At 41.2% G+C, this 14110-nt stretch overlaps 1 protein-coding gene across 1 annotated transcript in view; it reads left to right on the top strand.

The window, feature by feature from the left end:
- Positions 1 to 11945, top strand: part of CCDC33 (coiled-coil domain containing 33) — a 188955-nt gene extending 177010 nt beyond the window's left edge. Inside the window, exons 21-24 of the mRNA XM_075343568.1 lie at positions 910 to 1031; positions 2364 to 2453; positions 3092 to 3208; positions 11166 to 11945. Coding sequence (XP_075199683.1) covers positions 910 to 1031; positions 2364 to 2453; positions 3092 to 3208; positions 11166 to 11219 — 383 coding nt within the window. The 3' untranslated portion in view covers positions 11220 to 11945. The remainder of the gene's footprint in view (positions 1 to 909; positions 1032 to 2363; positions 2454 to 3091; positions 3209 to 11165) is intronic.
- Positions 11946 to 14110: the final 2165 nt, after the last annotated feature.

Below are 14110 nucleotides of genomic sequence, written 5' to 3'. Positions count from 1 at the left end.
CCGGTACATGCGGGAACGGACCTAGCACGTACCGAAGGCATGTGCGTGGGAAGGGGGCCTTAGGGTGTATGAGAAATTAACAGGAAATGAGTGGCTAGCTGCTAGCCTGCTACATCTAAGAACTCTGATTGTATCACAATTGCTGCACCCAGTAAACAAAGTGACACATCGCTGGAATCAGGGTCTCTTTTCCGACATTATGCTGCTGTCAGATGAGTTAGCAAACTCATACCCATACCTTTTCATACCTCGTTCAGAAGTCTGTGTTTCACATACATGTTCAGTTTGTATTTTTCATGGATACAACATGTACTCGTAATTTATGCTGCTACACACGTGTCCATGTTTTTTTAATGGATCATGTGTGTGTGTGGAAAAATTATGGAGACATGTTTAGGTTTTTTTGGCAGCATGGATGAAAAGTGCCACTACAAGTCTATGGGTCCATGAAAAACATTGACAGCATATGGATGGCATCTGTGTGCCATGCGTGTGATGTCAATGCTTAACATTGCAAAATATAGGAGAAGCTTTGTCATTTATGTATTTCTCTATATGTTAAAAATTCTGATTACGCATAGAACCAAAACACTGATGATACTATGTAGACTGAGCCCTTGCGGGCAGGGTCCTCTATCCTCCTTCACCAGTCTGTACCTTGTATTGTTCATGATTATTGTACATTTTTGTATTACGTGTACCCCTTTTCACATGTAAAGCGGCATGGAAATATTATATATTAATAATTAATTAATAATAATAATAATAATAATACACGGATCCAAAGCACTGATAACACTTGTGTCATTTTTGTGCGTACATGAATAAAGCTGATGTCTGTATGAGGCCTAAATGTCCTTATTTTGGAGTATTTATTCCATTTCATATTTTTTATTCTTTGTTTTCTAGGGACACGATCAGACACCCTTCAGGGGGAGGTATATGCTACATTACTAGCTGAGAATTCACGTCTTAGAGAAGAAATGGAAAGAGCTCGAGTGACTACAACAGTAATACCACAGCATGTCCCTGTGAGTAGCATAGAAAGTTGTTCTTTTAGATCAGAGAGTAGTGATTGCACTGATGATACTATCAAGTTCTCATCAAAGGGAATCTGCCAGGACGATTACAGTCTACAAACTGCCACCAATGTGCTATTCAAGACAGTGACAGGTTCACAAATGGTCATATTCTTTCTACTGATAAGTAAGAGGTCATAGTCTCCGAGGAGAAGCTGCTCTCCTGAACAGTCACGCTAACTGACCCATAGCCACCTTTCCTATTTCACACCCCATAGGCTGGGTACTTCATCACCATTCAGATCCAACAGCAATTAGCACAAGCCCAGGGTACAGATAAATCTGATGTCAGAACACTTTGTTTTAATGCCCATATGCCGGATGCTTCTGGATGTGGCTTCTGATAACATTTCCATTCTGAAGGACATTAATAAAGGGAACATGTCATAAGGTTTGTGCTACTTCATCTGAGAGCATCATGTTGTAGGCAAGGAGATTCTGAAAGTAACCACGTTTATCTTGGATCACTGTGTGCAGCCATTCTGACTTTATCTGAGAATTAAGTGTAGAAGAGCTAGGAGCTGTCCCCGCCCACATCAGGCTTTCAATAGAGATTGTGCATTGACTGTGTGGTGTCAATCACAACAGGGGGTGTGTCTGACTGGTCTGCAGCAGCAGAAGAGTCACACCAATATTAATCACAGAGCAATAAACCCTTTAGTATGAGTATCCAATACTTTGCACACAAATAAGAGAAACATAGATTTTTTTTTCTTTTTTAACCCTCGCAGCATGCTGTCCTCAGCTTACATTGCAAAATCCTGGTGACAGATTCCCTTAAAGTAAGGGAACTGGCCAGCTTAACTGATCTGGAGAGTGGCTGTACCTCTCTAAATCAGGAAAGTGTCTGTTACTGTTTTCCTGAATCTGGAGTTGCTTTTCTTTTGTTCCTGTGTTCCTGTATATCTTCTCCCTATATGTTAATCTAGTGTTTGTTGACAAGTAAATGTGGTCATCTTCTCTATGGGAGTCTTTGAGACCTTGCTCAGTTGGCTAAAAAGGCTAAACTTGTACAGGGAATAGGGGACCATATTTCAGGAGCGGTGAGGTCCAGGAACAAATGAAAAACAACACACGATTCAGAAAAAGAGCGAGATTGACACCAGGTAAAACAATTACATACTGTATTTACAGAAAGTGGCTGGTACTCTTTAAACCTAACACAGGTTTAATATCCCATTAGTCAATCTTTTTGCTTTTTTATGAGTTTCATATAAATCTGTTTTGCTCTTAAACCTAATATCCCTTTTTAAAAAAAAAATAATAAAATACATTTTCTTACAGATCCACGAAACGTTTACTGATAGTGAGAAATTTTCCCTACTTATTAAGCTGGAAAAATCACAAGCGAGAGTGCAAAGCCTGGAGAGAGAGGTGATTGTATAATTTATATAGCATTTGTAAATCTTAAGCCTGCTTTACACCTTACGATCCAGCATACGATATCGTATGCGATCGTAAACGCCCCCAACGTATGTGCGGCACGTTGAATTTCTTTCATGTGCCACACAAACGATTAACCCCCGTCACATGTACTTACCCGTCCATACGACCTCGCTGTGGGCGGCGAAGGTCCACTTCCTGGAGTGGGAGGGACGTTCGGCGTCACAGCGACGTCACGCAGCAGCCGGCCAATAGAAGCGGAGGGGCGGAGCTGAGCGGGAAGTAAACATCCCGCCCACCTCCTTCCTTCCGCATTGCTGGCCGGGAGCCGCAGGACGCAGGTAAGATCTGTTCATCGTTCCCGGGGTGTCACACACTGCGATGTGTGCTACCCCGGGTACGATGAACAATCTGACGTTCAATTCTACAGAAATAAACGATGTGCATGTGATGAACGTTTTATCGTTCAATCGCAATCGCACGTACCTGTCACACACTGCAATGTACCTTACGATGCCGGATGTGCGTCACTTACGACGTGACCCCGCCGACACATTGTAAGATACATTGCAGCGTGTAAAGCGGGCTTAAGTCATTGTGGATTCTTACGATTGCACTTTTCCTGCCAGTTGGAGGAGGCAGCTCGACGATGGGGCAGAGAGAAACAACAGCTCGTAACTCAACTTTCTGAGCAGCAGATGGGATTCAGTCGTACCCACACCACAATTCTTCATCACTTTCCCACGGTAAGGACCATGCTCTGCTAATGGTGGACAGGAAATTGGAGCCACCGTGTTAGGTTTCTAGAATATCTTCTGCTTTGAGTCATTTTTCAAAATAGTAAAATTTAGAGATGGACGAATAATTCAAATATTTAGGTTCAGATTCTTTGTGCTGAATAATTTCTAATATTCACGTATTCATACCAAATAACAAACTTAATGCAAGCGAATGGGAAATTGAAATCATTTTCCAGAAGACCTTGGAAGTGGGTCTGGAAGGGCTGTAAAAATGCTATAATGGATGGAAAAGTGTTAAAACTGAATGGAAACAGTATGGGGAAGATGCCGGGATGCCTTTTTGACTCACAGTTGGTTTCTGGGACTAATGTTGTCAGAGTATTATTGGGCTTTAAGCAGGAGAATTATACTTACTAAGTTTCCTGTGGCTGTTACAATACTTCCTGGTCCGATCATTAAAGTTCATGATAATGCACTGTTTCCCCAGTCCCACCCTATGTGACAGTGTCTGTGATTGGTTGCATTCCTGCTTCCCCCACTCACCCTCTGTGTAGGCATCTGTGATTGTTTGCACTCTCACTAAATATCTGGGTCCCTGAAGTGGAGTGTAAAAATAAATAATCAGAAAAAATGGTGCAGGGTCCCCCATACTTTGATTCCCACTGCAGATAAAGCAGACAGTCACAGACTGCAGCCTCCAGCTGTGTGCGTTATCTTGGATGTGTATCAAAATACAAGGGACCCTTGGTTTTTTTTTTATTATTCAAATAAATAATTTTAACAAATGTTGTGAGGTCCCCCCAATTTTGCCACCCAACCAAGATAAAGTGGACAGCTGGGGCCTGGTATTCTCAGGCTGGGAGGTCCATGGTTATTGTGCGCTCCCCAGCCTAAAAATAGCAGCTGCAGCTGCCCCAGAATTGGCGCATCCATTAGATGCGTCAATTTCGGCATTTTACCAGACTCATCCCAATTGCTCAGGTGCTGTGAAAATATAAGCGGTTAATGACAGCTGAGATTTTTCAAAATCACATCTGTCATCAAGCCAAAAGTTAGTAATGGGTAGGGGGTCTATGAGACCCCCCCATTACTAACCCTGTAAGTAAAAAAAATAAACGCAAAACACAGAAAAAAATCCTTTATGTAAAAAAAAAAAACACCCTCTTTCTCCAATTTATTAACACCCAAAACACCCCTTCAGGTCCTATGTAATCCACATGACGTCAGATGACGATCCCACTCTGCTACAACTGAGGTCACAGTGCACGGTCACATTAGAAAACGTGACCGATCACTGCGGTGTCAGGGACACACTGACGGAGCCGCAGCTGTGAAAGTGGTGACTTCAGTGAGTTCACCTGATGTCACAGTTGGGGTTCCCATGGTACCCTAGGTGTGACCTCAGGTGAACTGACCTGAGGTGAACTCAGTGACCTCATCTCAGGTGAAGTAATTGAACTCAATGTCGGATTACTGTGTTAGGTGATGTGCGCACATTGAGCATTTGGTTGCAGATATTTCTGCACTGAATCTGCATCCCCTGGCAAAAAAATTCACCAATACCGCATGGGTTTTGATGCAGTATTTTGCCATGAGGACCTAAGCTATGACCTCAGGTGAAGTCATTGAACTCAATGCCGGATTAGGCTATGTGCACATGTTCAGTATTTGATTGCAGACATTTCTGCACCAAATCTGCATCTCCTGTCAATAAAACGCACCAAAACCACATGTGTTTTGATGTGGTTTTGGTGTGTTTGTTTTGCCAGAGGCTGCAGATTTGGTGCAGAAAAGTTTGCAACCAAATACTCAATGTGAAATAAAGGAAGTTCAGTTATTAAAGCAGGATAATTATACTTACTAAGTTTCCCATGGCTGTCACACTTCTTCTGAGTCAGATCATTAACCCTTATGAATATTCACTGCTTCCCTCGCCCACCCTCTGTGCCGGCGTCTGTGATTTGTTACCTTCACACTAGCTGTCTAGGTCAAGAAGTGGAGTGTAAAAATAAATAAATTACTGGAAAAAGATTGCATAGGGTCCTGCATAATATGATACCCAGAGCAGATAAAGCAGACAGCTACAGGCTGCTACCATGAGCTGTGTGCGTTACCCTTGGCTATGTATCAAAATACAAGGGGGGGGTTTCTTAAAATTATTTAATTAAATAATTTAAAAAAAATGTTGTGAGGTCCCCCCATTTCTGATACACAGCCAGAATAAAGCCGACAGCTGGTCGCTGGTATTCTCAGACTGGAGAGGACCATGGTTATTGGGCCCTCCCCAGCCTAAAAAATAGCAGCTTGCAGCCACCCCAGAATTGGCACATCCATTAGATGCGCCAATTCCAGTGCTTTACCCTGCTCATCCCGATTTCCCTGGTGCGGTGGAAGTCAAGGTAATATAAAGGGTTAAAGACAGCTGTGAGTTTTAAAAAAATTGTGTAAGTAAACAAAATAAACACAAAACACATGGAAAAATCCTTTATTAAAAAAAGGACCTTATTTCTCCAATTTATTAACCTCTAAAACACCCTTGCAGGCACAACATAATTCAGAGGACGTCCCACGACGATCCCAGCTATGCTACATCCTCAGGTCGCAGTGTGCAGTCACATTGGAAAACATGACTGATCACTGCGGTGTCAGGGTCATACTGACAGAGCCCCATCTGTGAGAGTGGTGACTTCAATGAGTTCACCTGACATCACAGCTGAGGTTCCAATGATACCCCAGCCTTGATCTCAGGTGAATTGACCTGAGTTGAACTCATTGAGCTCAATGACCTCACCTTCTTCTTACAGCCAAACTCCATGTCCATATTCCCCATCAGAGGAAAAATGGATGCTCACCCTGGCACCAAAAATGAGCCGTTGGTTCCAGACGTTCAGGAGTTCACAATGAGATATCTGGTAACACCTCGTATCTCAGTCAGCCTTTTTTCCACTTCATCTGTTAAACCCTATTTGCCTCTCTTTTCAAGATGGCCACTCACTCTTGAAAATTGGCTTCTCCCCGTGGGCTAGCCCCACATCTTAACCATTTATCTTTTACTAATCCAACCTAAGCAGGTCGTTATAACATACTCGTAATACAATAACCAGCCACTTGATGGCGACATTACGTATATAAAAAACATCCTTTCCTTTATCTTCACACTACAACCTACATAACATACTCCACACTGCTACCTTTATGAAAACCTATGTCTTAAGGCCCTGTCACACACAGAGATAAATCTTTGGCAGATCTGTGGTTGCAGTGAAATTGTGGACAATCAGTGCCAGGTTTGTGGCTGTGTACAAATGGAACAATATGTCCATGATTTCACTGCAACCACAGATCTGCCAAAGATTTATCTCTGTGTGTGACGGGGCCTTTAGTCTAATACCTCATACTATATATGGTCTACTTTGTACATTACTCACAGTACAGTAACACAATTTGCATCATAAAAATACAGTATATTTTACATAGAAATACACATTACACATGGCGAGTGCAATGCGATTTTTTTTTTTTCTCTCGCATTGTACTTGTCTGATTTATATGATTGGGAGCGAGGCCTAACTATAAGTTTTACCAACAGAATATTATAATGAAACTGTCATCAACTCTTCCTGCTTTTATGAGTCAGATTGTGAATTCTATGGTTTTTAATACATGCTTTGGCCTAGTGCCCTCTTTGTCTTTTAATGTTAAAACGAACTATAGAAACTGCGGCACTAACAGCCTCCTTTCCTTCCAGGTATATACCGTATGTGTCTATGCATTGCTCCCTTGTACTGTCACTACTATAGTCAGTGGGTCTTCATTGCTTAGAGAATTGGGATTAATTCCATATTTGAATGAAAGCAATATATGCCCACATGGTGCATTTTCAGTTGTGTACACTCCATAACCCACCTGAAAAAGAGCTAAATAAAAGTTAAAAAGAATAAAAATATGCATGCAATATAAAAACGAGTTGCAAAGCACATATACAGTCTTTTGAGTGTCTTTTAACTGCTTCAGAGTTCCAGAGACAGAACGTGTTTAAAATGGAACCTGTTATGTATAAAAACGCTATTAAGCTGCAGATATGGGGCTAATCTGCAGGTTAATAGCCTTCTGAAGCTCCGCGGCTGCACTAAGAGCCCCACTACCAAGAGCAAATTAACTATATTCTTACCAGCAACAACTGGCTTTCTGTCATAGGGTTTGGCTGCTGTGACTTCAGTCACCACTGCATAGTGAACCTTCGGTACTGATCGAGAGCTGCTGCTCACTATGCACAGGGTGGTGACTGAAGCCTCGGTGGACCATCCCAATGACTGAAAGCTTGAGGCTGCTGGGAGGAATAAAGTTAATTTCCTCTCGGTAGTGAGGCTCTCAGTGCAGGCATTGGACAGCTGCAGAATGCAATTAACCTGCAGATTAACCCCATATCTACAGGCTAAAGGGGTTGTCCACTACTTAGACAATCCCTTCTCATTCCCCATGTGGGCCTCCATAAAAATAAAAAAGCCTATACTCACCTCCAGTGCCAGCTCCATTCCAGTGATGGCGGAACATGTATTGCCGGGGTTCACTTGACATTGTTATGACACACATGCCCTTCGTCCAATCACTGCTGACTTCTGTCTCCCCACCTTCGTATGGTTAAGTAATTAACAGGGAGTGAGCGCTGCGGCTGCTGCTCACTTACTGTGCCTGCTGTCTATAATGAAGTGTCCTGCAGTATCTGTATCTTTTTTATACAAAAATAGTTTTTTTCAGCCAGCTTACCGTTACTCCCCGATGTGTAGAATCCTTCATATGATCCGGAAACAGAGTCCACAAAGGGAATAGAGCAGGAGCCAGCCACGGAAATCAATATAGAACAAATCACCATGTAGAAGACGCACACACGCCGAAACGCGTAGTCCGAGAGACTACTACTCCTATTTTATATGAAATTTTGCCCCATGTGTGGATTTATTTTTAATAGAATTATTTAATATTTGCATCGCAAGAATTTTTTAAGAGTATCAACGGAGTCTTGGGATTTGTCCGCTGGAGTTTTGGATGATTTTTTCTATGTATCTTTTTTAGCTGCACGGACACTTCATTATTGATCCGCGACTAGGTCTTATTTTCAGGAGAGGGCTTATATTTAAGCCTTGCTCCGAAATTGCTGAAAATCCCTGCTAGGGCTTATTTTTGGGGGAGGTCTTATTTTTGGAAAAACAAAACCAGCGATGATTGGTTGTGGGGTTGGTGTGTCATAACAATATCACGTGAACCCTGACAACACATATTCCACCTTCACTGGAACGGTGCTGGCATTGGAGGTGAGTATAGGCTTTTTAATTTTATGGGGGCTCACATGGGGAATGAGAAGGGTTGTCCAAGTAATTGATAGTTCATTCAATGTAAGTTTAAAAAAAAATCCAGTAGCCAAATAAGTTACAAAAACGTCTGAACAGACCTCCCAAAAAACACTTCAGGACAAAAGATGTCGGAGTGTCCTTAAATGTTTTCCTCCTGACAAACTGCCTGGGTTCGTACATGGCTAAGGGTACCATCACACTTTAGCGATGCAGCAGCGATCCCACCAGCGATCTGACCTGGTCAGGATCGCTGCTGCGTCGCTACATGGTCGCTGGTGAGCTGTCAATCAGGCAGATCTCACCAGCGACCAGTGACCAGCCCCCAGCCAGCAGCGACGTGGAAGCAACGCTGCGCTTGCAGGGAGCCGGCGTCTGGAAGCTGCGGACACTGGTAACTAAGGTAAACATCGGGTATTGAGGTCACAAAAAACGTGACTCAGCAGCGATCTCATTAGCGATCTCGCTGTGTGTGAAGTATCCCTAAAAGACATTGTGTAAACATTCCATTAGTGAATATTCACAGTTTAAACTTTGTTGCACAAATGTCTGTCTTATCTAAATTATTACTTCTTAAAGTCTAAAGGCCCCGTCACACTGAGAGAGAAATCTTTGGCAGATCTGTGGTTGCAGTGAAATCATGGACATATTGTTCCATTTGTACACAGCCACAAACCTGGCACTGATTGTCCAGAATTTCACTGCAACCACAGATCTGCCGCAGATTTATCTCTGTGTGTAACAGGGCCTTTAAGCTAGCCTCACTAGTGAGGCACCAGATAGTTTTTAGTGATGTTTTTCAGGGGAGACAAATTTCATAGCATATACAGTCCTTGCTATGACTGCATCAATATTTAGCTTAGCTGCATAATGTTATACTTGGTCCAGGTGACAAAAAAGGAAATTGTAAAATATTTTGTATTTTATTAAGGTCGTCATTTACAAATCACAAAAGGAAACACGGTATTCCAGTTCAGTCCAGTGCACGGTGCTCAAGTGGGGTCTTAACGCTTCTATATAATGGTAAAAAGAACTAGGCACTCTTTTTCAAATCACAAGATATAGTTCTGTTTACTATTCAGCAATCCAAAAATGTTTCAGTCAGAGGCCCGTCATACAAGAGCAGTAACCATCCACTCTGCTTGTTTCTACATTATAATCAGCTCATGTAATCCGATGTTTGACAAATGTCATAATCTAAGCAAAACATTATATTTTTTGATTGCTGAACAATAATCCCAACTATACCTTACAATTTGAAAAATTAATACATGACATACTTAAAAGTAATCTGTCAGCAGGTTTTTGCTATTCAATTTAAGGACAGAATGCTGTAGGGGTTAAGACACAGAATTCAGCAATGTGTCACTAATCGTTTACTTATAATGAAAGTTTTATCACCAGGACTTTATCACTTGCTCAGAAAAACGCAGCTGTAGCAACCCATGAGACCTAGTACGACCACACCCTATCCTCTTATAAGCAGGCCACTGTCCACAGACAATGTACAGAGAGCTGTGGTGTGGGTGCGGTTAGCTCTTTGAGCTCTGTTACATCTAAAATCCCTGATTATGTCACAACTGCTTCAGCCAGTAAACTAAGTGACACATCTTTGGAATCAGGGTCTCTTTTTCTACATTATGCTTCTCTCAGATTAAAGGCCACTTTACACGCTGCGTACCCACCCCCGTCATTTGTGCGTCACGGGCAAATCGCTGCCCGTGGCGCACAATATCGTTAGGCCCCGTCACACTACTTACCTTCCCTGAAACGTCGCTGTGGCCAGCGAACCACCTCCTTTCTAAGGGGGCAGTTTGTGCGACGTCACAGCGACGTCAAACGGCAGGCGGCCAATAAAAGCGGAGGGGCGGAGAGCAGCCGAAGGAAAGACACGCCCACCTTGTTGCCGGAGGACGCAGGTAAGCTGTTGTTCGTCGTTCCTGGGGTGTCACACATAGCGATGGGTGCTGCCTCAGGAACGGCGAACAACCTGCGTGCAAAAGCAGCAACGATAATCGGGAATAGAACGACATGTCAACGATCAACAATAAGGTGAGTATTTTTGATCGCTAGCGGTCGCTCGTATGTTCCACACGCAACGACGTCACTAACAAAGGCCGGATGTGCGTAACGAATTCCGTGACCCCAATGACATCTCGTTAGTGATGTCGCTGCGTGTAAAGCGGCCTTTAGTAGCAAAAACCTAATGACAGATTCCCTGTAATTTGATGGATTTTGTGCAAGCTTTTATTTTTGTTTCAATGTCAATCATATGGCAGATTTTTTGTTTGACCAACCATACTGTTTATGTACGCCCTGTTCCTGCTCAGTACACCGTATTCTAGTCCTAAGGACAAATGACTGCTGCAGCCAATCACTGACTATGGCGGTGACACATTAATCACTGCTGAAGCTACTGAGTGGCTGTAGTGGTCTCATGCCTACAACCATTAGAAGACGAAGCAATGCCACTGGTGAGGGACCTAAGCTAGGCTACAGAAGAGCAGTGAAGGATCGGTAGGTGAGTATAGATTTTTTTTACAATTGTGGTCCCTATGTTAGAAGCAAATGATAATCCCTTTAATTTTTGGGGTTTTTTTATTTTGTCTTCGCAGAAAGAACCAGAGCTACATACAAAAAGATCCACCAAGCTTGATCCTTTGATATAACAGTTTTTATGAGATCTTGTAGCAATGTTTTATTTTTCAAGTGGATTACTATGTAATCTTGTGCATCATGTCCTTGGAAGTCATTGCATCTGTTCAGTGGCCTCCAGCCATTGGGACACCGTGAAGGATTTGTAAAGACCTTGTAATGTCACCATGTTTGGACATTAGAATGAAGGAGGACTACAAAAAACTGAATTGCTATATATGTACATGTATACCAACATTAGTTACCATTTATTCTTATTGATATTAATATAGGTAACTATATATTCAATAATAACAAGGAAATAACTCATTGCTGTTCTGATAGCACAATATGGTGTTTGGTAAGAAAGATATAAGATGTGATTAGGGGGAAAGTTGCATTAACTAATACTTGATAATGGGTCACATTTATAATCCAGTTTATTGGGGCTGCTGTAAGCATCTTCATTTTGCAGCACACACTGGAAGTCTTGACAATTGTGTCAGCTCAAATTTGACATTTCAGATCAGGTGTCCACATAGTATTAGCAAAAATTATGTTACAATGATATAAGTCTATATAGATGGGGCCTATCGGTTCAATGAGTCTCTCGTTTAAATTGTGTGATGTTTTCTAAAGAAATTGTAAAATGTTTTGCAAAATGATTATCCTAAACTTATATTTCAGAATATCTATTTTTTGTACGTTGCTAGAATAAAGGAACATAAATTTGTAATAAAAGTCTAAAGTGAAGTGCGTGCGTGTGTATGTATGTGTGTGTATATATATATATATATATATATATATATATATATATATATATAAAATTAATATACGCAGGACACACGCAACCACGGACAACGCGTTTTGGCAGTGTAAACCATCTTCCTCACGGTCCAAGCTAAAACCGAAACGCGTTGTCCGTGGTTGCGTGTGTCTTGCGTATATTAATTGTCTCCAGCTCTGTACATTTTTAACTCTTTTTCAATAAATTTCGTAAAAAATTTTTACTGCCATCTGGACCTCCCGAGTGTTTGCTGGATCCATTCCTAGTTTCCTCATTGCCAAGGATATTCTCCCAGTCCAGGATTTGTGCACCATCGTGGGAAACAGGAGGACTCATTCTGATCAGAGCTCAGACAGATGAGCTGGTCTATATACAGTACATATATATATATATATATATATATATATATATATATATATATAATATATATATATATATTTATACACATATATATATATATACTGTAAACGGATTAGTAACAATGTACCCAAGAAATGAAATAATGCAAAAAAAGAACTGTGTGTATATATATATATATATATATATATATATATATATATATTAGAAAAATGTTCCATATAACCATACTAGAGAAACACAATCATGCATAACCACAAGGCCAAACATCAGATCACCAATAATATACATCAAAATATGTGAAGCAGATCATGCATGAGCTCAAGGTAATTTACAAGGAAATGCAATGGGTCTATATCAAGGTAAGGGACAGAGAGTCCAGTATATGTATCGTTCAATATTTTAAAGTCCCGATAGTCCAAGATACAGAGTTCCCTAATGTGCTGACAACACATAGAGTGTGCCCGCAGGGAAACCTAGGGAGATTTGTTGAAAAAGTGAAGGGTATACCGGATAGTCCAGACGTCAGGGAGGACCCCAGAACGCCCTACATACGTTTCAATTCATGAAGGGTGTAGAATCTTATGTACGTTTCAATTCATGAAGGGTGTAGAATCTTCCTCAGGGCACCTCGTCCCTTACCTTGATATAGACCCATTGCATTTCCTTGTAAATTATCAGATTTCATGCATGATCTGCTTTACATATTTTGATGTATATTATTGGTGATCTGATATTTGGCCTTGTGGTTATGCATAATTGTGTTTCTTATGTGTCCTGCAATTTCTGATGGGAGACTTTTTCTACCTTTTATACCTTAACTTAATAATCTCCGGATTAGTCATGGCGTTTATGCTTTTAAGAAAAGTTTTTTACTGAAATTTGTCACTTATTGTCTAATAAATAATGAACACTTGCACTTTAAAAACTCGGATTCTTTGTTCTCATATATATATATATATATATATATATATATATATATATATAATTTTATAATATAATTATAATATATGTATATGTACCCAATTAGCTAATTTCCCTCCCAATGTCATGTGACTCAGTGTTACAAGGTCTCAGGTGTGAATGGGGAGCAGATGTGTTACATTTCGTGTTATCGCTCACACACTCTCTCCTACTGGTCACTGGAAGTTCAACATGGCACCTCATGGCAAAGAATTTTCTGAGGATCTGAAAAAAAAATAATTGTTGTTCTAAATAAAGAAGTGCTAAACTATAAGAAGATTGGCAACAGCCTGAAACTGAGCTGCAGCACAATGTCCAAGATCATACAGCGGTTTAACAAGACAGGTTCCACTCAGAACAGGTTTAGCCATGGTCAACCAAAGAAGTTGAGTGCATGTGCTCCACATGACATTCATAAGTTGTCTTTTCAAAATAGATGTATGAGTGTTGCCAGCATTGCTGCAGAGGTTAAGAGGATGGGGGGCTCAGCTTGCTAGCGCTCAGACTATATGCTGCACACTACATCAAGTTGGTCGGCATGGCTTTCATGCCAGAAGGAATTCTCTTCTAAAAGAGACTAAGGACATGGCTTATTTAAATCATGTCCTGTGGTCTGATGAGACCAATATAAACTTATTTGGTTCAGATGTTGTCAAGTGTGTGTGTGTCAACCAGGGGAGGAGTACAAAGACAAGTGTGTCTTGCCAACAGTCAAGCATGGTGGTGGGAGTGTCATGGTTTGGAGCTGCATGAGTGCTGCCGGGTGTGGGGAAAGAACCATGAATTCCAACATGTAGTGAAACAGACTGAAGTGAACCT

Source organism: Anomaloglossus baeobatrachus, chromosome 4, assembly GCF_048569485.1.
Source record: "Anomaloglossus baeobatrachus isolate aAnoBae1 chromosome 4, aAnoBae1.hap1, whole genome shotgun sequence".
NCBI classification, from domain to species: Eukaryota; Metazoa; Chordata; class Amphibia; order Anura; family Aromobatidae; genus Anomaloglossus; species Anomaloglossus baeobatrachus.
The sequence above is the reverse complement of the archived record's forward strand: the minus strand, read 5'-3'. Positions and strand labels throughout refer to the sequence as shown.